Source organism: Mobula hypostoma, chromosome 26 (genome assembly GCF_963921235.1).
Source record: "Mobula hypostoma chromosome 26, sMobHyp1.1, whole genome shotgun sequence".
In the NCBI taxonomy this organism is placed as follows: Eukaryota; Metazoa; Chordata; class Chondrichthyes; order Myliobatiformes; family Myliobatidae; genus Mobula; species Mobula hypostoma.
Window position 1 is genome coordinate 25,886,796 of NC_086122.1, and position 27,979 is coordinate 25,914,774.

At 42.6% G+C, this 27,979-nt stretch overlaps 1 protein-coding gene across 3 annotated transcripts; it reads right to left on the bottom strand.

Moving 5' to 3' along the window:
• Positions 1–5,068: 5,068 nt before the first annotated feature.
• Positions 5,069–27,909, bottom strand: gale (UDP-galactose-4-epimerase). 3 transcript variants are annotated; one of them, XM_063033997.1, is made up of 11 exons: positions 27,786–27,909; positions 22,256–22,382; positions 20,111–20,226; positions 18,190–18,303; positions 15,718–15,894; positions 14,334–14,447; positions 8,566–8,632; positions 6,507–6,592; positions 6,319–6,396; positions 6,064–6,178; positions 5,069–5,866 (listed from the first exon to the last, which is right to left on the bottom strand). In XM_063033997.1, the coding sequence occupies exons 1-11, from the start codon at positions 27,885–27,887 to the stop codon at positions 5,811–5,813; spliced, it is 1,152 nt and encodes a 383-aa protein (XP_062890067.1). In that variant the 5' UTR covers positions 27,888–27,909; the 3' UTR covers positions 5,069–5,810. The 3 variants fall into 3 exon arrangements, with proteins under 3 accessions (XP_062890067.1, XP_062890069.1, XP_062890068.1); XM_063033999.1 differs by lacking the exon at positions 27,786–27,909 and adding an exon at positions 27,167–27,763; XM_063033998.1 differs by lacking the exon at positions 27,786–27,909 and adding an exon at positions 22,493–22,623.
• Positions 27,910–27,979: the final 70 nt, after the last annotated feature.

Genomic DNA, 27,979 nt, shown 5'->3' on the forward strand with positions numbered 1-27,979 from the left:
CAAAGTATTGAGTACAGGAGTTCAGATGTTATGTTGAAGTTGTATGAGATGCTGGGTGAAGCCCGAATTTGGAGTACAGTGTGCAGTTATGTTCACCTGCCTACGAGAAATGTGTCAATAAGATTGAAAAAGTACAAAGGAAATTATGTTGCCAGGACTTGAGCACCTGAGTTAGAGAAAGGTTGAATATGTTAGGACTTGATTATGAAAAGTATGAGGGGTATAAAAAGGATAAATGCAAGCAGGCTTTTTCAATTGAGTTTGGGTGAGACTAGAACTAGAGGCCTTAGTTTAAGGGTGAAAGGTTTTTAAGAACATAGAAACATAGAAAACTTGCAGCACAATACAGGCCCTTTGGCCCGCAAAGTTGTGCTGAACATGTCCCTACCTTAGAAATTACTTAGGGTTACCCACAGCCCTCTATTTTTCTAAGCTCCATGTACCTATCCAGGAGTCTCTTAAAAGACCCTATCGTATCCGCCTCCACCACCGTCACCGGCAGCCCCTTCCACGTACTCACCACTCTCTGCGTAAAAAACTTACCCCTGACATCTCCTCTGGACCTACTCCCAAGCTCCTTAAACTTTGCCATCTTGTAGCAGCCATTTCAGCCCTCGGAAAAAGCCTCTGACTATCCACATGATCAATGTCTTTTGTCATCTTATACACCTCTATCAGGTCACCTCTCATCCTCGGTTGCTCCAAGGAGAAAAGGCCAAGTTCACTCAACCTGTTTTCATAAGGAATGCTCCCCATTCCAGGCAACATCCTTGTAAATCTCCTCTGCACCCTTTCTATGGTTTCCACATCCTTCCTGTAGTGAGGCGACCAGAACTTTTAAGAACTTCTTCACTCAGAGGGTGGTGAAAGTGTGTAATAAGCTGGTTGTTGAATTGGTGATTTTCAATTTTTAATGGAAATTTGAACAGGATGGGAAGGGTTTGGAGGGCTACGATCCAGCTGTGAGTCTTTGGGACTACGCAAAATAATGGTTCAGCAAGGACTAGATAGACCAAAGGGCCCATTTGTGCTCTGTGACTAATTCACCTAGAAGAATCGTCAAAGTCTGACTTGCTCCTGTAGTCCTAGTATTTATGTGACCAGCTCAGATGAGTTTTTTTAGACAATAGCGACTTCCAGGATGTTGATGTTGGACTTGATAATGTTAACAACATTGAATGCCAGGGATATATGAACTTGCCCTCCTTAATGGTGTTGGATTTTCCCTTACAAGTGCCATTTAAATCTACACTTGATAGAAGGTACAAGGGGGAAAGAAAAAGAGGGTTACAAGACGTATTTGCCAGCAAATTGAGGCAAAATTCTGAAAGATTCTATAGGAACATTAAAAGAGTGGTTAGGGAGAAAAATAGTCTAATTTAAAGATCAGGACCATCCATGCATAGAGCCAAAGGAAATAGGAAAGTTAAAAAAAATATTTTTCTTTGGTTTTTACTGTGGAGAAAATGATGGAGGCTAAGGAAGAGAGATGGGTGGGGTGAGGGAAATTAGCAATGAGATCTTGGACCGTATGTGAATTAGCAGGGAGGAGGCATTGAAAGCCTTAAAGTGGACAGATCCCCAGGGTCTGACCTTGGACATTGTTGGAAGCCAAAGAAGAAACTACAGAGGTCCTCAGATTTTTTTTTGCTTCATCTCAAGTCACAGGCGAGATTCTGGAGGACTGGAACATGGCTAATGTGGTATCATTGCTTAAAATGGCAGCAAAAACAAGCCCGGTAAATCCATTATCAGTGGTGATTAAAGCGCCAGAGGGGATTCTCAGGGGCAGGATCTACCAACATTTGGAGAGAGAGGGTCCATTTTGGAACAGGCGACATGGGATTGTGCATGGGAAGTCTGACAGATCTTCTGGAGTTCTATGAAGAGGTAAGCAAGGAGACAGATGAAGGTAAAACTATACGTTCATATGGACTTCAGCAAGGCCTTTGACAGCATCCCTCGTGGCAGGCTAGTCTGGAAGGTTAGATCACATGGGATCTAGGGGAGATAGCCGAGTGAATATATAAATGGCTCAGTGGAAGGAAGTCAAGGTTATCTCTCAAACTGAAGGTCTGTGTTTATTTAGAGAGAGATACAGCACAGTAATGGGTCCTTCTGGCCCAACAAGCCCATGCTGTCCAGGTACACCCTTGTTACAATTAACCCCGTTGTCCTTGGAATACGAGACAAAACAGGAGAACCTGAAGGAAACATACAAGACTATAAGCAGAATTAGGCCATTTGGCCCATCGAGTTTCCTCTGCCATTTCATCATGGCTGATCAAGGGGAGAATGTACAACAGGTGAGAATTGAACCCAGGTTACTGGCACTGCAAGAGCATTATGCTACCTTGCCACCCTAGTGGTCTAGTGGTGGGTGTGTGCTGGGATCTTTGTAATTTATATAAACCATTTAGGTGCGAATGTAAAAGGCATGGTTAGTAAGTTTGTTGATAGTTAAATAGGTGCTTTTGTAGACAGTGTTGAACTGACTTTATTTCTTACAACCTTCACATACATGAGGAGTAAAAATCTTTGTTATGTCTCCATCTAAATGTGAGATGTGCAATCATAGTAAATTATGCCGGAGTTGGTGCAACGATGTGTCTCAGGTCACGAGTGAGTGGATTTACTGGTCGCAGGAGGTGGAGGAATGGGGAGTGGCATTGGGTGGAGAAGAATGTTTGGCGTACTGGGTTCAGTTCTGATCAGAACATTACAGGAAAGATTGTGCTGGGGAGTGCCGATATTCACCGGCATTTTGCCTGTGCGGGAGGGCTAGATTTATGGTGAGACAATGGATAGGCTGGGGAAGTGAGGGGGGACAATTTGTTAGAATTATAAATTTCTGAAAGACATTATTGAATCCTACTCTCCTTCCGTCTCCCCGTAAACATTAACCACCCCGCCACTGTCATCTGTTGTAACATATTCCACAGATTTACTACTCTCTTGCTTAAGAAATTCCTCATTATCTCAGTTTTAAACAGGTGCCCCTTTATAGTGAGGTTGTGAATTGAATTGACTTTATTACATACATCCCTCACATATATGAGGAGTAAAAATCTTTACGTTATGTCTCCATCTAAATGAGCAATTTATAGTAATTTGCAATACATAGTATGTAAAACAGGACAGTCAATATAACATAGAAATACAGTTGCGTCAGCATGAATTAATCAGTCTGGTGGCCTGGTGGAAGAAACTGTCCCGGAGTCTGTTGGTCTGGCTTTTATGCTGTGGTACTGTTTCCCAGATGGTAGCAGCTGGAATAGATAGTGGTTGGGATGACTCGGGTCCCCCAGTGATCCTACAGGCTTTCAATCCAGATAAATGTGAGGTATAGTACAAACCCTATTTCCAGAAAAGTTGGGATATTTTCCAAAATGCAATAAAAACAAAAATCTGTGATATGTTAATTCATGTGAACCTCTACTTAACTGACAAAAGTACAAAGAAAAAATTTTCGATAGTTTTACTGAGCAACTTAATTGTATTTTATAAACATACACAAATTTAGAATTTGATGGCTGCAACACACTCAAAAGTTGGGACAGAGGCATGTGTACCATTGTGTTACATCACCTTTCCTTTTAATAACACTTTTTAATCGTTTTGGAACTGAGGATACTAATTGTAGTAGATTTGCAATTGGAAATTTTGTCCATTCTTGCTTGATATAAGACTTCAGCTGCTCAACAGTCCATGGTCTCTGTTGTCTGATTCTTTTCTTCATGATGCGCCATATATTTTCAATAGGAGATAGATCTGGACTGGCAGCAGGCCAGTCAAGCACACGCACTCTGTGTCTACAAAGCCACACTGTTGTAGACCATGCAGAATGTGGTCTGGCATTGTCCTGCTGAAATAAGCATGGATGTCCCGGGAAGAGACGTTGCCTTGTTGGCAACATATGTCTCTCTAAAATCCTAATATACACCTCAGAGTCAATGGTACCTTCACATACATGCAACTCACCCATGCCGTGGGCACTGATGCACCCCCATACCATCACAGATCCTGGCTTTTGCACCTTTCGCTGTTAACAATCTGGATGGTCGTTTTCATCTTTGGCACGGAGAATTCGAAGTCCGTTTTTTCCGAAAACTAGCTGAAATGTGGACTCATCTGACCACAGCACACGGTTCCAGTCTTTCGGTCCATCTGAGATGAGCTTGGACCCAGAGAACTCGCCGGCGTTTCTGCATAGAGATGATGTGTGGCTTCCTCCTTGCGTAATACAGAGTCAAGTTGCATTTCTGGACGCAGCGATGGACTGTGTTGAGTGACAATGGTTTTCTGAAGCATTGAGAAATGTTCCTTTTGAACTGACTAACAATTCTCTAATGAATCTTGGCACAAAGGGGTGAGCCATGACCCATCCTTGCTTGCAAAGACTGAGCCTTTGATGGACACTACTTTCATACCCAGTCATGATACCTCACCTCCTACCAATTAGCCTGCTTAATGTGGAGTCTTCCAAACTGGTGTTACTTGAATATTCTGGGCACTTTTCAATCCTATTTTAACTCTGTCCCAACTTTTGTTGAGTGTGTTGCAGCCATCAAATTCTAAATTTGTGTATATTTACAAAATACAACTAAGTCGGTCAGTAAAACTATTGAACATCTTTTCTTTGCACTTTTGTCAGTTAAATAAAGGTTCATGTGAATTAACATATCACAGATTTTTGTTTTTATTGCATTATGGAAAATATCCCAACCTTTCTGGAAATGGGGTTTGTATTTTGTTGTAACAAACTATGCTAGGACTTGTACAGTGAACAGTACTGACCTGGGACATTAGTGCTAAACGCAGTGTCGTAGGTAAATGGGGTGGGGAAGAAAGCGTTTGAGATTCCAGCCTTCATTGGTCAGGGTACTGAGTATAGGAGCTGGGAAAACTATCAATGGTTTAATTAGAATATCTCTACTACAACCAGAACTTGGAGCACCCAGATCAGAGTGGATCAGAGGAAGTTGATCACTCAAGTGTATTGTTTCAACCTTGAGACCAATTCTGGTCAGAACCTACAAACTCCACCCCCCACCCCCCCATGTTGACAAGCATATTTACACAAAACGCATTCCAAAATTTAGTTTATTGTAAATGAAATGATTGCAAAGGAGTTCAAAAGTAGAAAAGTTTAAAATCACAGGCAGCTACACCAACCCTGTGTGCTGCATATAACTCTCTATAATAGTTTCTATATTGTTCAATGTAATTTTAGTTTGAAGACCAATGAATTGCCCATGGATTTTTCAACAATAAAAATGCAAGAAACTACTCTCAACAAAACAGTGCACTTCAACTGCCTGCATAGATATAATTAATATTAAACATGAGGTATTATGGTAAATTTGAAATTCTCTAAATCTTGTGTTCCTTCATAGGAAAAGACTACAGCATTCTACACATAAATACAAGGAATTATTTAGAGGCTAGAAATCTAGGCAACACACGTGAAATACTGGAGGATCTCAGCAGATCAAGCAGCATTGATGTAGACGAATAAACAGTTGATGTGTTGGGCTGACGAAAGCTCTTGGCCCACAGTGTCTTTTCCATAGATGCTGCCTGACCTGCTGAGCTCCTCCGGTGTTTTGTGTGTGTTACAGCTTCTATAAAACTACTTTGCCTTTCTACACTACTCCACCCACTTTACAGACAGGAATATCAGAGTTTTGAATCTGCTTTTCATTATGCGTGATTTGTTTAACAGACTATTCCAAAATAAAAGGGTTTTCATTAAAAAGTTTAAAATTCTTTCCTTTAAAAGACAACTGTTGGATTTTTGCATTCGATCCTTAATTCTTGCTGAAACCATAAGGATTCTGGGATTGCCAATTCCACAAATCTTGGCCTAAAATAGAAAGGACATTCTTTTATTAAGATCTGTCGTAGCTAGCTATAGATAGCATTGCTCATATTAAATACATTTACAACAGCAATTTTGAAAACTAGAGGCAAAAAATACTGGTCAGCTACCAATCATGCAGAAAATGCATTAATATAAAACCACAGCAAAACTTACACGATTTCATCACACTGAATACTTACACATCTTATCAATTCCAAATTCTGCTTTCCATCCAAGTTCCTTTTCTGCAAGAGCTGGATTGGCATAACAGGAAGCAACATCTCCTTCTCTCCGTGGAACAACCTGATACTTAATCTGCAAAATTTGGGCAAACAAAATCCACCTTCATAACGGTGACGCACAGGCCAATTAATTTTTGTTTAACACTCATCCGAGAAGTGTCACCATACAAACTTCACTGAATCTTAATTTTCTTTAAAGATGTGGTGACATACCTCTCTGCCAGAAGCTTTCTCCATTGCTTTCACCATCTGCAGGACTGAATAGCCTGTTCCAGTACCAAGATTGTACACCTAGACAGTTAGAAAATTAGTAGGGTGCACTGATCGTAAAAGACTGCTGTAGAAATAGTCTGAGTGTAAGTGGAGTTAAGCTGCCCAGGACACAACTGGCAAAAACAAACCTTGCAACTGCATTTCTCTTTAAGTTTCTTCAGTGCAGCAATGTGTCCCTTTGCAAGATCCACAACATGAATGTAATCCCTGACACCTAAACAGCAAGACAATGCATTTAATTGTCTGAAATCACACAGGTTCAAATTCACAATCAACACAGCTTGCTCACTTTCCAACAACAAATTATAACAATTCCTCCAGGAACAAAATTTATACTTTCTAACCCTGTGGCTGCATTCACTCGTCCAGTGCACATAGGTAGAACACAAGCATTCACAGGACAAAAAACAAATGGCCATTTAGCCTGACTTGTTTCCAATTCAGTCTAAACCCAGGCTTCATAACCACGTCTCTCCTCGGAGTAATCAAGCAGCATCTCAGCCAGTATCCATTCCTGGATTTAACTACAAAAAAAATAAATGTAAAACGTTTCACTCAAAACTGTAAACAGTTTTCTAATCATTGCATTGTGCTCTGATTTGTTCACTTTTGTACGCTGCATTTCTAATTACAAAAGTCAGGAGACAAAACTACTTTATAGCTTACTTTACTTGCCTTCAATGAAATACAACATCCTGGTCTTACCAAAGAAACCACTTCCACGTAAGTAATGATTACTACTACACACATAAATGCTGATTATCAGATATATGGGCTCTGGATTTCTTGAGACATCAGACTGACACTTCCTCATTTGCCAGACGACATTAAATAATTACACAAAGGAGTGATCTTCTAGCTCCTGCCATGGTGTCGTTCTCTCCAGCACTATTCCCTACATGCATTGTGTACAGTGTATTTGGAGTATTGTGTACAGTTCTGGTCACCGAATTATGGGAAAGATGTCAAGAAAATTGAGAGAGTACAGAGAAGATTTACTAGAATGTTACCTGGGTTTCATCTCCTAAGTTACAGAGAAAGGTTGAACAAGTTGGGTCTTTATCCTTTGGAGCGTAGAAGGTTGAGGGGGGACTTGATAGAGGTGTTTAAAATTATGAGGGGGATAGATAGAGTTGACGTGGATAGACTTTTTCCATTGGGAGTGGGGGAGATTCAAACAAGAGGACATGAGTTGAGAGTTAAAGGGCAAAAGTTTAGGAGTAACATAAGGGGGAACTTCTTTACTCAGAGAGTGGTAGCTGTGTGGAATGAGTTTCCAGCAGAAGTGGTTGAGGCAGGTTCGATGTTGTCATTTAAAGTTAAATTGGATAGATATATGGACAGGAAAGGAATGGAGGGTTATGGACTGAGTGCAAGTCAGTGGGACTAGGATAGGGTAAGAGTTCGGCACGGACTAGAAGGGCTGAGATGACCTGTTTCCATGCTGTAATTGTTATATGGTTGTATGTAACCCTTCCTTACACAGAAATTATTGCCACCAATGCAAGATACTTTAATGAGCCAGGTTCTGGCAATGGGCCGGTTCTAATTAACTAAGAGAAGAGGGTTTCAGTGATGGCACCAGTGTTTTATTTATTTCAAGTTGACAGAACTACTCTAGGCAGTCCTGTGATAACCAATACACCGAAGGTACCAAATGAAAGCCATTATCCACTCCCTCCTCTACTGAAACGGGGAATTATCAATATATTGAAGGCAATGAAACTTTACTGTATAATTAGTTTTTAACTTCTCAAATATTGGAGGAATGAACCTCCATTCATTTTCTGCTTTGGAGCAAGTTAATACAAAGACAAACTATACGCCAAATTCACCCCCTAGGCCTCCTAATCCCTTCTCTGAATACCAGCAAAATCTGACCCAGCCACCCGCAGTCCTGCAGCACCCGGCTATATCCAGTTATAAATGGGTATCTCACAGTAAGCAGGAAAGACATTTGAAATAGGAGTCAAAAGTCACCATAAATAGAACTATTAATGCAAATTCCCGTAACTGTCTTTAACAACTTTACCGACAAGTCTAGATATACAGATTGTCAATTTTCTTACAAGACAGGTTAAGAAACCTCCTTAGTAGCATGAACCTACAAACATCCACTTTGCTTGATGGCTGAGTGCTTCACGTCTGACCAGCAATAATAATCTACATGATACAGTGTGATCTCACCTGTGCCATCAACTGTGTCATAATCATTCCCAAAAACATTCAGGCACTGCCGGCGTCCAACCGCAACCTAGGAAGAAGGTTGATAATTTAGAAGTAATCATGTAATAGCTGCGTTTCAAACAAAATTGACCTTTTCTTTCGCAGACAGGCTAGAGCCGAGCGAGTAGCGTGGAATCACACTCTACAAAAGTTATTGAACGTGCAGGAGTGAAACCAAAGAAATAAAACTGCCGTGAAGCGAGACTAAATAACATCTGACCCTTCACTCAACGAAGGCACAAAACTGGTTGTTTACCCAGAAATCAGTGAGTAGTGCTGTAAATGCTGGACACTCCTCCAGCAGAAATAATGCAGGAAAAAAAAATTAACAAACTATTATGTTTTCATGAGTTAACGTTCCCTTGGTTCCTGAATCACATTGTGAGTTCAGTCAATTCGGAGACATGTCAGACTCCATACCCGCCCCCCCCAAGAAACTTCAAATGAAATCTGGGGAGCAGTACTAACCTTCCACAGGTTTTTAAGACCTCGCTAAAGCACTTAAATCAACTGGGGGAGGTGTGGTGCGTCCTTCTCAAATTTGGCTATCTGCACTGAGAACCCGCAGTGCCTGCGTCAGAAGCACAGAGAAGCCTAGTACAAATCGTCGAAAGCTTGCATTAACTCAGAAATTGCTGACCTAGGTGCACTTTCAGCCACCTCCCACCCAATCTTACAGGGGAAGCGAGGTTCACAGTGGCTTGAACAACCTCAGAACCAACTGAGACTGAAGTGTAGCAAGCCACATTTGGCCCCGAGGGACTGCCTAAGAAGCTTGGTTCAACCCGAGGGGACATGATCTTGCACGAGTGCCAAGCAATCCAGAATTACAGAACACCTCATCCAAAGTGCTGGAACTTCAATAAAACCATTAGAGTCAAATGGTTCCTCAAGGATGCAATGCCTCTTTTGAATGTCCATGTTCCCCATTTGGGGTTTAATTCCATCGGCACCAAAACCTTATTCACTGCCTTCTGGTAAAGAATTTCAAAGATTCAATGAAAAGGAAGCAGCCCCTCACCATCCACACCAGGAGTTCCCAATTTGGGGTCCACAGCCCTCTTGTTTAATGGTAGGGGGTCCATGGCATAAAAAAGGTTAGGGAACCCCTGTTCTACACCATCAATGCTCTTGATGTCTTCTGTGCTTCAAGGAGAGGATTCTCTCAATCTCCAAGAAGAAAAGCTCCATCTGTCTCAATCTTTCATCAAGGTCCATTTTACAGATAGATGGACCTTGAAAGTTTGAATAAGCTGGATGATGAAAGATTGAGTAAGGACCTTGCTCAATCTTTCATCAAACAACAGAGTACACATTCCTTGGAGTCAACACAAGGAATTTACACTGCACCACTTCCAAGGCAAGTGCACAATGGGAACAGAGTTTAAAACAAAAGCTGTACTGCAGCTATGGGCTCAACAACACCTGACAAAATTAGATTATGAGAACACTCAGTCCTCTTTTATTGTCATTTAGAAATGCATACGTGTATTAAGAAATGATACAATGTTTCTCCGGAGTGATATCACAGAAAACAGGGCAAACCAAAGACTAATACTGACAGAACCACATAACTATAACGTATAGTTACAGCAGTGCAAAGCAATACCATAATTTGACGAAGAACAGACCATGGGCATGGTAAAAAAAAAGTCTCAAAGTCCCCGAGTCGATCGGTTCCCGAGTCCCCGATAGCAGGCGGCAAAAGGGAGAAACTCCCTGCCATAAACCTCCAGGCACCGTCGACTTGCCGATGCCTTGGAAGCAGCCAACCACAGCCAACACTGAGTCCGTCTGTCCGAAAACTTCGAGCCTCCGACCAGCCCCTTTACTGCACACTTTCCTTAACCTTGCACTTCAATTCTTTTGTAATAAAAGCTGACATATACAAAGTGCTTTTGAAATCTGCATTTATAACTTTGGGTGCACTTACACTCCACCCACTGCATGCCAACACGTTTCTTCCCATTCACAAATAATTCTGTTTTGCTATCCTCATTAACAAAAAAAATAACAACCTTGACTTTACGTGCCATCTTCAACTGCTTCACCTGGTCAGTTAACCTGCTCATACTACATTGCAACCTCTCCACAACACAATATCCCGGCAGCTCTGTCCACTTAGCAAACCTAGATACATTTCATCCCATCCTTTCTGCCTTCCTAATGTGAACGAGCGATACACTCGTGTTCTGGAGATAAGAAGGCAGGAGACAGAAGAAAATTTATCTGCATGAATGCTGCCATTCTAATGCTGGCACTTTATCCACCCACCCCTCCAATCTCACTAACACTTGCTTACAGAGTGTTTCATTTAGTCCATGATTTATTACCAAATAGGCATTTGTTCACACAGAAGACTACTGTAAGAACGTGCCACCAAAAACCTTTGTCAAATATGATTAATGTAAAAGGTCAACTAAACCAGCTGTTCCAGAAACAATTTATGCAGTTTACAAAATATTTTCCATATTGTAAATAGCTCCCCATAGTTGTGAGATATGGGAAGCGGAATGAGATGGAAGGACTTTAAAATATTTAGAGTTTTCTACATTTCAGAACATTAAAAATGGAAATATTTCATTAGCAGAAATGCAAGTGATAAGTGGAAACACATTCAGCCCCGTGTGTTTACATCAGTGTGAATGTTTAACTAGAGTTATCTGCTCAAATTCCAGTTTCCTGGGTTTTTCCTCTACTTTGATTTACAATCTTTCTAAAATGTCTATCCAATTTGTCCATGGTATCTATGGCTCAAAGGTCATATGGCGAGACAATACAACTTTAGAAGTGGGGGGAGGGACACCAGGACAAAAGGGCACAGTAGAACATTTAATACGAATGACTTATGACCACGTCGATTAACCAAAGAGTGGAAACAATGTTTTGTTAATGAGTATCTTAAGTTTTTATTTTAAAATGTCCTCTTAACATTTTCTATCACAGTGGAAATGATTCTATTTACTGTATGTCTGTGATTCAAAATTCAAAACAACTGGTACGGTAGTGTAGTGGTTAGCACAACGCTTTACGGTCTGGGTGACCTGGGTTCAATTCCCACTGCTGCCTGAAAGGAGTTTGTACCCTGTGATCATGTGGGTTTCCTCCAAGTGCTCTGGTTTCCTCCAAAGACGTACCAATTGGTAGGTTAATTGGTCTCTGTAAATTGTCCTGTGATTAGGCTAGGGTTAAGTCAGGAGAATGCTGGACAGCGTGTCCCGAAGGGACAGAAATGTCGATTCCGCATTGTATCTCAATAAAATAAAATCAAAGACTTTGATCCTCTGGATCCAAGCCTTTAATATTCATCTACCACACAGTCCAGAACTATATTCTCATCTCCAACTTGCACAGTTGCCTTTTCCTTTGATCCATTTGTAGAATCCCATGAGATTTTTGTAAGATCTATGAAGTATATTTTATTATCTGATAATTTTTTTTTCTTTTTTTTCCCCAAACAGCTTCGACTTTGGTAGTGGGTGTAGATCCTTTTTTTAAATAAAATTGTTTATATTCTAATATACGAATTAATCTAATCCATATGAATATAGAGTAAGGAGTTTGGTAATATGATTCAATATACTGTATATGGTATTATTATATTCTTTCTTTTGTTTTATAATATGTATTCTCTTGAACTCTATTATTCTATATAGAAATCAATAAAAAATATTGGAAAAGAAGATCTATGAAGTAAAACCCATTGATGTTATTAATAGATATCCTTGGAGTTCAAGTACCAATATCAACATTATCCATGAAGCTAAAGCAAAAGATTCTGGCTACATTTAAAGTATGAAGACATTAGTACTGCATGGGTTACACAGAGTAAAAATGTAATATCCTGTCTTTATATCATCTACTATTCAGGTTCAATGGTAAAGAATAAATTTGTATATTTATTCACTTGAGAATCAAATTATCCTCGATTGCAATTGCTATTAATGAAGTTGTGTATAAAGACACGTCACAAGAGCATAATCAGGGAAAAATAGCATCATAAACAGAACAGATTCTGAAGATGCTGGAAATCCAGAGCAACGCACACAAAATGTTGGAGGAACTCAGCAGGTCTGTCAGCATCAATGGAAATGACTAAACAGTTAACATTTTGGGCTGAGACCCTTCTTCAGGACTGGAAAAGAAAGGGTGAGGTGACACCAGAATAAAAAGGTGTGGGGGGGGGGAGGGAAGGAGGGTAGGCTAGGTGATAGGTGAAGCCAAATGGGTAGGAAAGGTAAAGGGCTGGAGAGGAAGGAATCTGATAGGAGAGGATAGTGGATCTGGGGAGAAAGGGAACGGGGGGGGAGAAAAAGGGAACGGGAGGGAGAGAAAGGGAACGAGGGGGGCAGAGAGGGAACGGGGGGGCCAGGAAGGGAATGGGGGGGAGAAAGGGAACGGGGGGGAGAAAGGGAACGAGGGGGTCAGGAGGGGAATGAGGGGGTCAGGAGGGGAACGGTGATGGGTAGGTGTGAAGATGTCAAGGGGGAGAATAGAAGAAGAGGGGAGGGGAGGGAAATTTTGTTTACAGGAAGGAGAAATCGATATTCATGCTATTAAGTTGAAGGTACCCAGACGGAACACAAGATTTTACCCCTCCACCCTGAAGGTGGCCTTGTCTTGCAACAAGAGGAGGTTATGGACCAACATGTCAGAACGGAAATAAGGGATTGGAACTAAAATTTTGGCCACCATGAAGTTATGCCTTTGGCGGATGAAGAGGAAGTGCCCGACAAAGTGGTCTCTTGACCTATGATGGGTGTCACCAAAGATAGCATCAAGCTAATGACACTAACCCAGGTGGGCAAAGGCATGGTCAAACAGTTAAGAGGTTTAAGAATTCCAGAACCAAGGGCACAAAATTCAGGAAGTACAGTACTGTGCACAAGTCTTAGGTACATACAATATCCAGGGAGTCCAAGACTTTGCCACAGTACCATAGTAATTTTACGTACTGCACTATACTGCGGCAGTAAAAAAAATGGTATTTGTGAGTGATCATATACCTGATTCTGATATGGGTCTCCATTGTAGACTGAAAGTGGGAAGGGGGCAGGGAGAGGGGAACCATGGTTGGGAAAAGGGGAAGGGAGAAGGAAGCACCAGAGAGACGTTCTGCAATGATCAATCAACCAACTGTTTGGAATGAATCGACCTTGCCTGGTGAGTCAGGGTTGGGTGTGTCTGCACCGGCACCATACTCACCCTGCCCCTGGCGTTCCTGCTCTACCACCTGTCCCACACCCCTCCCACAGCACCCCACCGTCGCCATTCCCAACATCCTTAGCTCCTGCCAGATTTGCAAACTCACTCTCCTCTCCACATTGGCAAATGCAGTACTGTGCAAAATTCTTCTTGGGTATCCTAGCTGTATATATTGCTAAAATCTTTGCACAGTTCTGTATACTCCAAGAGCAAGAGGGCATTGGGAGAGCAAGAAAGAACCCAAAGTCACGATTAAAAATTTCTGACCCAAATAAACCATTAAAATATTTGTTATTATAAAATTCAGCGACTGATACTATTTATTTTAATTGTTATTTATCATAATTTGTTATGCCTGCACTGTATTGCTGCTACAAACAACAAATTTCACGGCTAATGTCAGTCACAATATACATGATTCTGAGTCTAATTATAAATTGATCATAAATAATATTCTTTATTAAAATAAAGTGCATTGTATAGGGTTAAAGTAAATTTAAACTGTGAAAAAATTATTTACCAACCTGTGCAATGTATGGCATCAGATTATTGGGAATACCCTGAGGATCCTCACCGATCATTCCCGATTCATGTGCACCAATAGGGTTGAAGTATCGAAGCAGCACTGCATTCCAGTCCTGAATGAACAAGATATTGTGGATGTGGAGAGAATGTTTTCATTTGTGGAAGAGTATTTGACTCAGGGCTATACTTTCCAAACAGTTGAAGAAGTTTGGTATGGATCCCTAAATCCCAAGGACTTTCTACAGGGACACAATTGAGAGAATCCTGACTGATTGCATCACTGCCTGGTGTGGGAACTGTACTTCCCTCAATTACAGGGCTCTGCAGAGAGTGGTGCGGACAGCCCAGCGCATCTGTAGATGTGAACTTCACACTATTCAGGTGTGTAAAAAGGACCCAAAGGATCATTGGGGACCCGAGTCACCCCCAACCACAATCTATTCCGGCTGCTACCATCCGGGAAACGGTACCGCAGCATAAAAGCCAGGACCTATAGGCTCCGGGACAGCTTCTTCCACCAGGCCATCAGACTGATTAATTCATGTTGATACAATTGTATTTCTATGTTATATTGACTGTCCTGTTTAACATACTATTTATTACAAATTACTATAAATTGCACATTTAGATGGAGACGTAACGTAAAGATTTTTACTCCTCATATATGTGAAGGATGTATGTAATAAAGTCAATTCAATTCACAACCGCACTATAAAGGGACGCCTGCTTAAAACAGAGATAATGAGGAATTTTTAAGCAAGAGGGTAGTAAATCTGCGGAATATGTTACAACAGATGACGGTGGGGAGGTGGTTAAAGTTTACGGGGAGACGGAAGGAGAGTAGAATTCAATTAACGTCTTTCAGAAATTTTTAATTCTATCAAATTGTCCCCCCTCACTTCCCCAGCCTATCCATTGTCTCACCATAAATCTAGCCCTCCTGCACAGGCAAAATGCTGGTGAATCTCCGCACTCCCCAGCACAATCTTTCCTGTAATGTTCTGATCAGAACTGAACCCAGTACGCCAAACACTCTTCTCCACCCAATGCCACTCCCCATTCCTCCACCTCCCGCGACCAGTAAATCCACTCTCTCGTGACCTGAGACACGTCGTTGCAGCAACTCCGGCAGGTAGGGGGAAGAGTAACAGCAGAGACGGCAGAGCAGAGAGATCTGTGTCTCTGTGCAGGACTTTGCCATTGGGAGCACAGAACACAAAAGCACAAGTTGCCATTCCAAGGTTTCCCCCTTTCGCAGGAATAATTCTGAGCTGCTGGGTGCTGCCACGGAAGATCTTTCCCAATGTTTCAGATACACTTAGGCTACGACAAGACAACAACTTTCGTAATCAACATGTAGAATTGGGGGGGAGGGGGGATTACCTTTTCTACATTGCAGAGATCGCGGATCATCTCTTCTATAAAGTACTTTGTCTTTCCATAAGCATTAGTGCAACTGCCAACAAGATGGCTCTCATCTATAGGTAGGTAATCAGGAGATCCATATACTGTCGCTGAACTGCTGAATACAAAGTCTTTGACATCATGTTCTTTCATGGCCTGAAGTACCAAAATAAAACATATAAACCAATCAAACCCATTGTTTTCTTAAACATAATCAAATTTTGGGTTAAACTTGTTTTTTCCTGTTTATAATAATTCTTGTAGACAAATAAAAAAAATAGACATATTGTTAAGAGTATTTACACTGAGAACGTATATAAAAAGTGCAGTGTTTTAAAATACCCTGAAATCATTTATTTTAGAACACATTTCACAAATAGCTGGCATTTTGCAACTTAGTGTTTATGATGTTTCTAAATCTTGCCTATGTTATTTAAAATTCAACAGAATGTTAAGCTATCACCTAATATCCTTCATACTTAAAAATCTATTGATCTCCATCTTGATCACATCAAACAAATTGGCCTGTGCAGCATTCTTGGGTACAATTCCAAACATGCACTATACCTGGAATGAAGATATTTCTGAATGGTCAACCCTTACTTTGAGACTGTGATCCCAGTACCATCTAGGGAAACAAGTCTCTAAGAATGGCGCATATTTCAATGAGATTACCTCTCATTCTTCTGATCCCAAAACAGTAAATATTCACTATCTAATCTCTCCTACCAAATGAACTTATTTTAATTTTAACTTATAGCAATTTTTATGTCTTGCACTATTCTGCTGCCACAAAACAAAGTCCTGACAAAGGGTTTTTGGCCCAAAATGTAGACTGTTAATTCATTTCCATAGTTGCTGCCTGTACTGCTGAGTTCCTCCAGCACTCTGTGTGTGCTGCTCAGTGATAATAGACCTGATTCTGATTCATCATAGGTCAAACTTGTCCAACAAGTAACCTGAAGAACCTTTGCTGCACTCCCTCCACCATACGTCTACATTTTCTTCACAGTGACCTGACCTGTAGACAACATTCCAGAATCCTAAACAGTACTGTGCAAAATTCTTAAGCACTTATATAGCTAGGTTGCCTGAGGCATTTGCACAGTGCTGTACATTGGTTAAAATAAGGTGGTGGTTGGAAAGCAGAAATATGAGTACCTAGCTTCATTGGCCCAGTGTTATTTGGTAACTGGAAAGAGATAATATACAGTACTGTGAAAAGTCTCTGGCACCCTACCTATATATAGGTGCCTGAGACTTTTACACAGAAATACATAACTGAGCAAAACGTCTCACATACTTAAGTCTTCTTCCAATAAATGCCAACATACCAATTGTCTTCATAATCTCTGTCTGAGTGTTCATGTTTTAAGTTCCTCTATCAGAGGAAAAAGGGTAGAGGAATGAAAAAGAAATATGTATTGAGGGTGTGGATGGAAATACAGGTCAGTGGCAAGTTCTTTACCCATTTTTGTCACTGCCAATAGTCCCTTCAGGCTTGAGAGATTATGGATATGCATCATAGTTAATCTGCTGGAGAGCAGCATTTTCAATGGTACAGAAAGCCCAGATGTGAGCAGTGGTCAAAGTTTCACCTGCTGCTCTTGCTGGTGGAGTCAGCCAATTCTGAGTGCATTTTGCTCTTCCCAGCTTCCCTGCACAAGAGTGTTCGATTCTCATTGCTTTTTGGGAGCTCCGTGAAGTTTGTGGATCTACAGAATGCAACCCTGAGCAGCAGCAGCCTCCCAGTTTTACACACTGGTGTCTAGTACTTTAGCATAGTGCTGTTATGGGGGCAACCCAGTAGTGTAGCAGATAGCGTAACACCATTACAGTGCTAGCAACCCGGGTTCGATTCCCGCCGCTGTCTGTAAGGAGTTTGTATGTTCTGCCCATAACTGCAGGAATTTCTGATGGTGATCTGGTTTCCTCCGAAGATGTACTGTTTAATTTTATTCGTCATTTTCTTTATAGTATAACAATCAATTATCTGTTTTGATTTTAAGTAGCCATTATATACACAACAGTTTAATATGCCTCTAGTGCTATACAAAGTATAATTCTGGGAGTTTCTTAACTTTACTCTGAATATGTTCTCATTGGCTCATTTTACTACAGTATTAAGTACCTACTCAGTTAGTTTATCCAAGACCCTTTCCAGTTTTCTGATCCCAATGATACTATTTTGGTATCAGATGTTGTCAAATATAGTATCACCAAAATTAGCGTTTATCCAAGCATAATCTTAAGAAAATTGCAGACTGGTGCAATCCAGAAAATAGTTAACAAACGGAACAGTATGCAAAGTCTAGGCTTCCTGTTGAAACCAGAGTTAACACATTTTGCTGACAACTTTTTCTTTAATCAGTAATGAGAAACTTGTGACTCTGAAATTAGATTCTTACTTCACTCACAGAAGCAAATTCCTTCCCACACAGATATACTCACCTCCAGTAGTTTAATCGTTCCTGTAAGATTGACCTTGTAATAAAGAAGAGGCTTCTGGACAGATTCACCTACAGCTTTCAAACCCGCAAAATGAATCACAGCTGAGAAACTGAACTGGTGGGGGGGGGGGGGAAGAAAGGTAAATCTAATTACTAAAATGTATCACATGCAATTGTGGCAACATCTTGGGAGAACTCAAGAACATAAACCTCCCCAAAAACTAGAATGTTGATTTGTGTTTACAAGATGGATCAAAAATTTTTGAAATGGGGTTGATGGACAAATTAGCATTTTTAATCATAAGCACATTTCTAATTTAAGATTTTCGCAGCTAACTGAGTGAACAGTGCTACATAATGTTAACTTGCATTCAAACCCAAGTCTGAGAGGAACACACTATTCAGAAATTCAGGATTAAGAAATTTCATCAGTTCAGAAAATATTGCTTACTGCCTGTCACATCACTGGTGTTTACGACAGCAATGAAAGTCTTCCATTTCTGTCTCTACAGAAGAATTCTTCAATGCTTTTTGCTTAACAATTATTTTTTGACCATGTGGGCACGTGGCCAAGTGGTTAAGGCATTGGACTAGCGACCCGAAGGTCATGAGTTCGACCCCCAGCTGAGGCAGCGTGTCATGTCCTTGAGCAAGGCACTTAACCACACATTGCTCTGCGATGACACCGGTGCCAAGCTGTATCGGCCCTAGTGCCCTTCCCTTGGACAACATTGGTGTCGTGGAGAGGGGAGACTTGCAGCATGGGCAACTGCTGGTCTTTCATACAACCTTGCCCAGGCCTGCGCCCTGGAGAGTGAAGACTTTCCAGGCGCAGATCCATGGTCTCGCAAGACTAAAGGATGCCTTTATTTTTTGACCAGTCTGGGTTGTTAGCCCTGAGCTGAACCCCTGAACCTGGAGGACCAGTGGACCTCTTTGTACCCTTAGAGTTGTTTGGCATGGATGACCCTACCAAAAGCCAACGCACAAGGCCCTGACTCCAATCAACATAGCTCTCAGGGTCAATGAGGCACGCAAGCCTCCAAACCCTACAAGGTTATACTGCCCTTGGAGGAACTCAGAAAATACACGGCCGAAATTCATGACCTTCTGACTTTTCAGTTACGTGTGGCTGCTAGACACTTCCATTTATAAAGTACCATTCATAACTTCAGAATGTTTCAAAGTGCTTCACACTCAGGGAATTACTAAAACAGCTTCAGTTATAATAAATAATACTGGCGGATGTATGCCCAACAGTGCAAGTTTTGAATTTCAGCCTGATGTTGAGAGGATTTCAGGCAAAGTTCTGACATTGAGAGGATTTTGAAGAGGCTTATGTAGAGAGCAGAAATGAACAGAGGACGCCATAGTTTTCGGTTAGCCTGTGAGTTGCACATATCCCTTTGGCGGACAAAGCGACACACACAAAATGCTGGAGGAACTCAGCAGGCCAGGCAGCATCTATGGAAAAAGAGTTTAGCTGACGTTTCAGGCCGAGACCCTTCATGAGGACTGGAGAAGCGGGAGAAGTCTGAGTAAGAAGGTAGGAGGGAGGGGAGGGGAGGGGAGGAAGAAGTACAAGGTGGTAGGTGATGGTTGGAACAGTAAAGAGCTGGAAAGAGATAAAGGGCTGAAGAAGGAGAAATCTGTAGGAGAGGACAGAAGGCCATGGAAGAAATGAATGGGGTAGGAGCAACTGAAAGAGGTAAGGAGATAAGGTGAGAGCAGGAAACAAGAATGAGGAATTAAGTAGAGGAAGGGGGTTGGGCAATTACCAGAAGATCGAGAAATCTCAGTGGACATGCAATCTAAACACATTTGGCCGAGGAACTTACTCCCTAACCCATGGTTTGGATCTCACAATATACATTGCCAACCATTACAAAAGTAATTACAGTTATTTGTTTTCAGTTTGGTACCTCTCTGAAGAGATTACGTAGAGCAGATTCATCAAGCAGGTCAATTTCTCGGAAGATAATCTCTTTTCTTGTAATCTCTCTCACACGACGAATGCTTTCGGGAACTCCATCTTTCCCTATATTACCAAACAAAAAGTAATCAGTCTCAGCTACATACATCGAGTGGCTTGGCTACCTTAAGCCTAAACACAAACATAACTGTCCATAGTTTGTAAATGTTACTTAATTATTAATTGTCATACAGTGCCTTGCCACCTTAACCACTAAAAAATAGTGCCCTCAAGACAGGGGAGAAAAAGGTTAAATATGCCTCAAATATTAAGAAGCATTGTCAAGGAAGACTATTGGACCACATTTTACTTGAAGAAAGCACTTGTGCCTCTCGTACAGACTCTGCCTGTCATCTACCGTGGCTCCAAAGTCAGCACCATTGTCAAAGTAAGTGGGTTCAAGTACCACGCCTGAGCATAATTTCTATCAAGATCTCAATTTTCCCCTTAATCAACATTACCGAAACCAATTATCAGAGGAGGTTCACCAGAATGATTCTGGCAATGGAAGGGTTAATGTACGAGAAGCGTATTCTGGCTCTCGGACCTGTACTCACTGGAGTTTAGAAGAATGAGGGGCATCTCACTGAAACCCAATGAATATTGAAAGGCCCAGATAGAGTGGGCAAGGAGATGATGTTTCTTAAAGTGCAGGCAATTTAGGACCGGAGGCCATAGCCTCAGAATACAGGGATGCCCCTTTAGAAAAGAGATGAGGAGGAATTTCTTTGGCCAGGGGGTGGTGAATTTGTGGAACTCATTGCCACAGACACATGTGGAGGCCAAGTCGTGGGGTATACTTAAAGTTGAAGTTAAAAGGTTCTTGATTAGTAAGGTGTCAAAGGATATGGAAAGAAGGCAGGAGAATAAATCAACCAAGGTGGAATGGTGGAGCAGACTTGATGGGACGAATGGACTCTTATTGACCCTATGCCTTATTGTCTTACGTGATTGTTATTTTCCAATGAACTGCTTACAATTCCCAGCTTGAGCTCTGCCAGGACATCTTGGCTCTGGATCTGATCAAGACCTCAATCAAAAATGGATCGAGGTGCCCAGCTCCATGGCTGAGTTAATAACTTGCCCCTAACATCAATGTGGCAACAAGGAACCCTAGTAAAACTGAAGTCAACAGGCATCAAGAGGTTGGAACTGTACCACGAAGATGGTTGTGGTCAATCATCCCAACCCCAGGACATTGCTCTAGGTCACAGCAGTTCCCAACCTGGGGTCCACAGACGCCTTGCTTAATGGAATTGGTCCATGGCATAATAAAGGTTGGGAACCCCTGCTTAGCACAGTGTCCTAGATACTAAAATCTTCAACAGCTTCATCAGGGACCTTCCTTTCATCACTGGGTCAGAAGTTCTGCTGATTGCACAATGTTGAATTCTATTCACAGCTAGTCTTTGCCTTCACTTAGGCAACATCCAAAATGGACTGATAAGTGGCTGATATTAGTGTTACCAAAGCACCGGGAATTTATCAGTTTCAACTTGGGAAAAAAAAAGTCTCACTGCTTACCCTTGGCATTTAAGGAACTACTATTGCTAAGTCTCCAACTTGACATCCTGAGGCGTCACCGCTGACCCGCAATTCATTTGGATCAGCCACTTCAATATTGTGCCCTACAGGCTTTAAGTCCTGCAGCAAGAGACTCAAGTTCCAACCCTCATAGCAACTTTACAATATAGGAGGCACAGATCAGGAACATGATGCAACACTCTCCATACAGCTGAATAATGGTGGGGGGTGGGGGTGGGAGAGCAAGCAACATAAAAAACTGGAAACACTCAGCAGGTTAAGGCTGCGTCTATGGGAAGAGAAACAGGATTAATGTTTTAGCTGTAAGACCCTTCAATTGCTTAAATATAATCGATCTTGGAAATTCTGGCCATACTCACCTCTATTACTTCACATCTGTCTCCACATTCCCTTCAGCTCAGCTCAAGCCCAACTCTACAGTAATTAGCTCACTACAGGTAAAGGTTCTAACAGTGCAGGACCATGATCTCAGCACAGAAAATTAAACAAAATATACCGTATTACAGAAATCCTCATACAAATGCAAAAAAAAACAACAGCTTCTTTTTACCTCGGATGGCATTGTGAAAGTTGTCTATCACGACCGGAACGTAACCAGCTTTAACCAGCTCAATCACACAGTGGCTACCAATATAACCAGCTCCCCCTGTCACCAGGATCATCTCCGACGTCATTTTCTACAAGTACAAAGAGATCAAGGATTTAGTGAATGCTGTCAATTGCAAAAAAAAAGATCCAGAGAGACAACTATCCTAATCTGTAATTATCTTTTTTTTTGGTTACTTACTATGACATTTGCACAAATCAGAGACACAACAGACTCTGCAGACGCTGGAACTCTTGAGCAAGACAACAAAATGCTGAAGGAACTCAGCAAGTCGGACAGCATCTACGGAGGGAATTAAGCAGTCGATGCTTTGGGCCTGGAGTTCCCAACTTTTTTTATGCCATGGACCCCTATCATTAACTGAGGGGTCAGTGGATTCCAAGCTGGGAACCCTGTTTTGGGCTGAGACAATTCATCAGGATTCCTGATGATCTCGATGATTATGGTAGAATATCATGGCTGACGGGAATACACACCCTACCTGTCAATGCTACATCATTCTGGCAAGCCTCATGTAGTAAAGTCTCCAGTATTGATTTCAGGAAGGGGAAAAGAGGGTGAACATGGGCCAGCAAACATTGAAAAATCAACAGTGGAGAGAGTCAGCAGCTTTAAGTTCATTGGTGTTAACACAGTCGGATGATCTGTCCTAGGTCCAAAATATAAATGCAATCATAAGGAAAGTGCACCAGCATCTTTACTTTCTTATGGTCCTGAGGCAGTTTGGCTTATTATAAGATGCTCTCTCAAACTTCTACAGGCATACTGTTGAAAATATCCTGACTGGTTGCATCAAGGTCTGGTGTGACAATTTGAATGTGAAGGTGCGCAAAAAACTGCAGAGAGTAGCGGGATCTGCCTAACACAACACGGGCACATCCCTCCCCACGCTAGTATCATCTACAGGAGGTGCAACTTTTATCATCAGAAATCCCCCACCATCCGGGCCATGCCATCTTTTCCTAGCTATCATTGGGCAGGAAGTACAGAAGCCCGAAGTCTCACTGGACCAGGCTACTTTCTTTCAACCATTCGGTTCTCGAACCAATCAGCAAAACTCTAATCATTACACCTTGCACCAAAAGTGAACTTTGTTGCTCTAATTGTGTTTGCTTGTTTAAAAAAAGTGTACGATTTGCTTTTCTTGTGGATGTTATGTGCCTGTGATACTATTGCAAGCGAGCTTTCATTGCATCTGTACTCATCACTCAACTGCTCACTCAACATCAGCAAAGCCAAAGAGCTGACCGCTAGAGGAAGAAGCTGGAGGTCCATGAGCGAGTCCTCATTAGGGTATCGGAGGTGGGGAGGGTCAGTAACTTCCAGTTTGCTGGCGTTACCATAATCAGAGGATCTCTCCTGAAACCAGCGCTCAAAGAAGGTACGATAGCGTCTCTACTTTCTGAGAAGTTTGCATAGACTTGGCATGTCACCCAAAATCTTGACAAACTTCTATAGATGCATCCCGGCCTGGTATGGAAGCAGCAATGCCCAGGAACAGAAAAGCCTACAGACAGTGGTGAATACTGCCCAGTCCATCACGAGCAAAACCCTCCAAACCACTGAGCACATTTAGACAGAGTGCTACCACATGGAAGCAGCATCCATCATCAAGGACCCCCACCATCCAGGCCACGCTCTCTTCTCACTATCACCTTTGGGCAGGAGGTACAGGAGCCACGCCACCAAGTTCAGGAACAGTTATTGCCCTACAACCATCATGGATACCTTCATTCGCCACAACTCTAAATCAATTCCACAACCTACCAACTCACTTTCAAGGACTCTACGACTGATGTTCCTAGTGTTACTTACTTTTTTTATTTGCTCAATTTGTCATCTTTTGCACGTAGGTGTTTGTTATTCTTTATGTACAGTTTTTCATAAATTCTATTATATTTCTTTTTCCTGTAAAGCCCTGCAAGAAAAATAATCTCAAGGTGGTATATGGTATCGTATATGGAGCTTGATAGTAAATTTAACTTTGAATCATAATATATAAGGCATCCGTTAGTCTTGCGAGACCATGGATCAGCGCCTGGAAAGTCTTCACTCTCCAGGGCGCAGGCCTGGGCAAGGTTGTATGGAAGACCAGCAGTTGCCCATGCTGCAAGTCTCCCCTCTCCACGACACCAGTGTTGTCCAAGGGAAGGGCATTAGGACCCATACAGCTTGGCAGCAGTGTTGTCACAGAGCAATATGTGATTAAGTGCCTTGCTCAAGGACGCAACACGTTCCTCGGCTGGGGCTCGAACTCACGACCTTCAGGTAGCTAGTCCAATGCCTTAACCACTTGGCCACGTGCCCACTAACTTTGAATCAGTGCAAGTATATACTTTGTGCACATGACAATAAACTTGAATTTGACTACTATGAGGGCCTCAACTGCACAGAAGGGTGAAATAAAAGTGAGAACATGAGTGATATTGGATTGTACAAGTAGGGGGAACAGGCTGGTATCAGGGTCAAGGAGGTCACCTAAAGGGGAGGGTGACCATGCAGAAGTCATATCCCTAATCAGTACCAACATGCAGGAATACAGAGGTTGACGAGGCTTTAGATGTTGTACCTCCAATGCATTAATCCCAGGATTACTCCCAGCACTGCATGCTGCCTACTGGGATTTCTGAGGCACCTCATAGCTGGCATAACCTGTACAAATTGGATGGATTACACTTGGGCAGAACTAGGTGACTATCCCTGCAAGGAGATCTGCCACAGATTTCAGCTGGCTTGGTGGAAACGGGAACAAGACAGTATTTGGGAAGAAGAATAAATCGAATGGGTGGCGAGGGGTGAAGTCAGGCAGCAGAGGGCAGAAGGCTAAAACGAAGGATGCGATGGTAGCAGTTACAACAAGGTGAGTGTACAACAATGGCACACGCAGAAGTGAAGAGATCTAATCTCACTGCCTTTGTGGCTGTGAACAAAGTCTCCCGGAGACACGGAAGCTGGTGATGTAGGAGTCTTTATTCAGCACACCAGCAGGCATAATACTCGAGACACTCTTGGAAGAGGAGCCCTGCCTGACACAATATTACACAACATCTTTAATATGCTAAAAACCGAAGGTAACAGCAGGACAATTCTTTAGTATCTGCAATACTTCCTTTGAATTACATATCATTTTCAAACACCAACACTCCAGACACCGAAACTGAATTTTAATCCCCACCGTCTCTGGGCCAAATCCGTGCATTCACAGGCACCCGAGGTCAAATGGAGTATTTCTTTGTTTGCAATCAATCCCATTCTGCAACTCCATGAACATCATTGTTCTGGGTGCGTTTTACATTCAATTACAATCCCATTCAAACCTGAAGACTAAGCAACACACACAAAAAAATGCTGGTGAACGCAGCAGGCCAGGCAGCATCTATTGGAAGAGGTACAGTCGACGTTTCGGGCCAAGACCCTTTGTCAGGACTAACTGAAAGAAGGGATAGTAAGAGATTTGAAAGTGGGAGGGGGAGGGGGAGATCTGAAATGATAGGAGAAGACAGGAGGCAGAGAGATGGAGCCAAGAGCTGGACAGGTGATTGGCAAAAGGGATATGAGAGGATCATGGGACAGGAGGCCTAGGGAGAAAGAAAGGGGGGGGGAAGCCCAGAGGCAAGCTGAAGATTAGTTGCTGTTGAAATTAATATTTTTCTATAGGCCCTAACAACTACCATTATGGATCTATGGCTAGACAGTGACCAAAGTTGGTACCTCCTAAATAATCCAGGGTACTTTGACATTTACAAAGGCAGGCAGAAAGGAAAATGAGGTGACGAGGGTGATTGAGTGTCACGAAGTCAAGGAGATCATTAGTGGTGAGAAATGACTTTGGTTTGATATTATGATGTGGTATTTGATGTAATAGGAGTCATATTAAAAAATAGCAAATGGCAGAAAACATTAGTAGGCCACCAGTAGTTGTACTTTTTTCCCTATTTTATTAAGATACAGCACAGAGTAGGCCTTTCTGGCCCTTCACGCCACACCACCAGCAACTGATTTAACCCTAAACAGTTTACAATGACTAATTAACCTACCGACCAGAACGTCTTTGGATTGTGGGAGGAAACCGGAGCACCCGGAGGAAACCCACACAGTCACGGAAAGAATGTACAAACTCCTTACAGGCAGGGGCAGGAATTGAACCTGGGTCGCTGGTACTGTAAAGCGCTGTGCTGACCACTACGCTACTGTGCAGCCCCTTGCAGAACAGCACAAAGACTAACACGGGAAAACGGAATGAGGTAGTGTTCGTGGGCCGTCTAGAAATCTGACGATGGAGGGTAAGAAGCTAAATCATTGAGTGTGGGTCTCCAGGCTCCTGTAGCTCCTCGCTGTTGGCGGTAATGAGAAGAACTCATGCCCTGGATGGCAAGGGTCCTTAACGATGGATGCCATCTTCTTGAGGTACTGCTTCTTGAAGATGCCTTCTATCGTGGGGAGGGTTGTGCAGATTATCAGTCATGGTCTTGCTGGATTGTAGAACAAACTCGGGACTAAATGATGTCCACCTAGTTCTTATCTACCTCTTCGCAATCAAATAATAATTTTATTAATTAGTTGAATACCATTGCTGTTAATCAAAACTTGCGGTCATAAATACTGCTTTCCCTTATGCTTAACCAAAAACAGTAGGACAAAGCATTAAATGTGTGAAATTCAGCTGGAAGGAATATCTTTAAAGGGAGGCTTTGAACTGATTTTCTCAATTTAGACCTGCACGATTTGGATCTTTTCAAAATCGAAAAGTCTTTCACTCTTGACGTCAGTCATCGACTGACTAAAAGCCATACTTTTCCGCTAAACTTTTAACTCAACTACGTGCTTTAAATGACAGCAATCAAATTAACTTACGCGGATGGGAACAGCGAAAGGCGTTCAATACGTGCCACCCTGGCTCCGGCGGAACGCAGCAGAAAGTCTAGATTCTTGCTGCCACTTCCTGATGATGAACTGTGAAGGGTTTCTTTGAGCACGGATTTCCCAAGCGGATCACGCCACTGTAATCCAGAGACACCGCCAGCGGAGTGCTCAGCGACGGAGGCACAAGAGAGCTTCCACAGATGCGGATGCGTGTTGCACAAGAGAGGGAGAATGAATGGGCTCCTTGTGACTGAGGTCCAGCAACCTGCAGTGCGCAGGTCTACTGACGTGGCCGGGGACCAGCGAGCGCAGCGGGGACCAGGTATTGCCCAGCAGCGGGGCAAACGTCCGGCCGATCAGGCTCTACCGCACGGACACGGCGGTGTCACACCCGCCCGAGAGATACCTCACTCAGGTGGACACCGACCTGCTGCCCCCGGCGATCCGACTGCCGTGTACAGTACTACAACACTTCCCCTATAAAAATGTCCAGTGCTCTCACAGACCAACGAGTAGCAGCGCAACCCCCAACCGGGACACGTCTCTGAGGAGACGGACCGCCGGTGACACAGCCGGCGTCTCGGGTCGCCCATCGAGACCAACTTCTTACCTCGTCCGGAGCGGCCTCCCCAACGCGCATGAGCACTGCCGCCAGACCCGCGGCCACGCCCACTCGTCGGCGCGCCGGGGTCCAGCCCTCAGTTATGCGCATGCTGCTGCAACAATACGTATGCTCCACGGTGTGGGCGGCGGACGGTTGCAGTTCGACTCCGTTACAGAGACGGCGCTGTAGTGCGGGGTTTT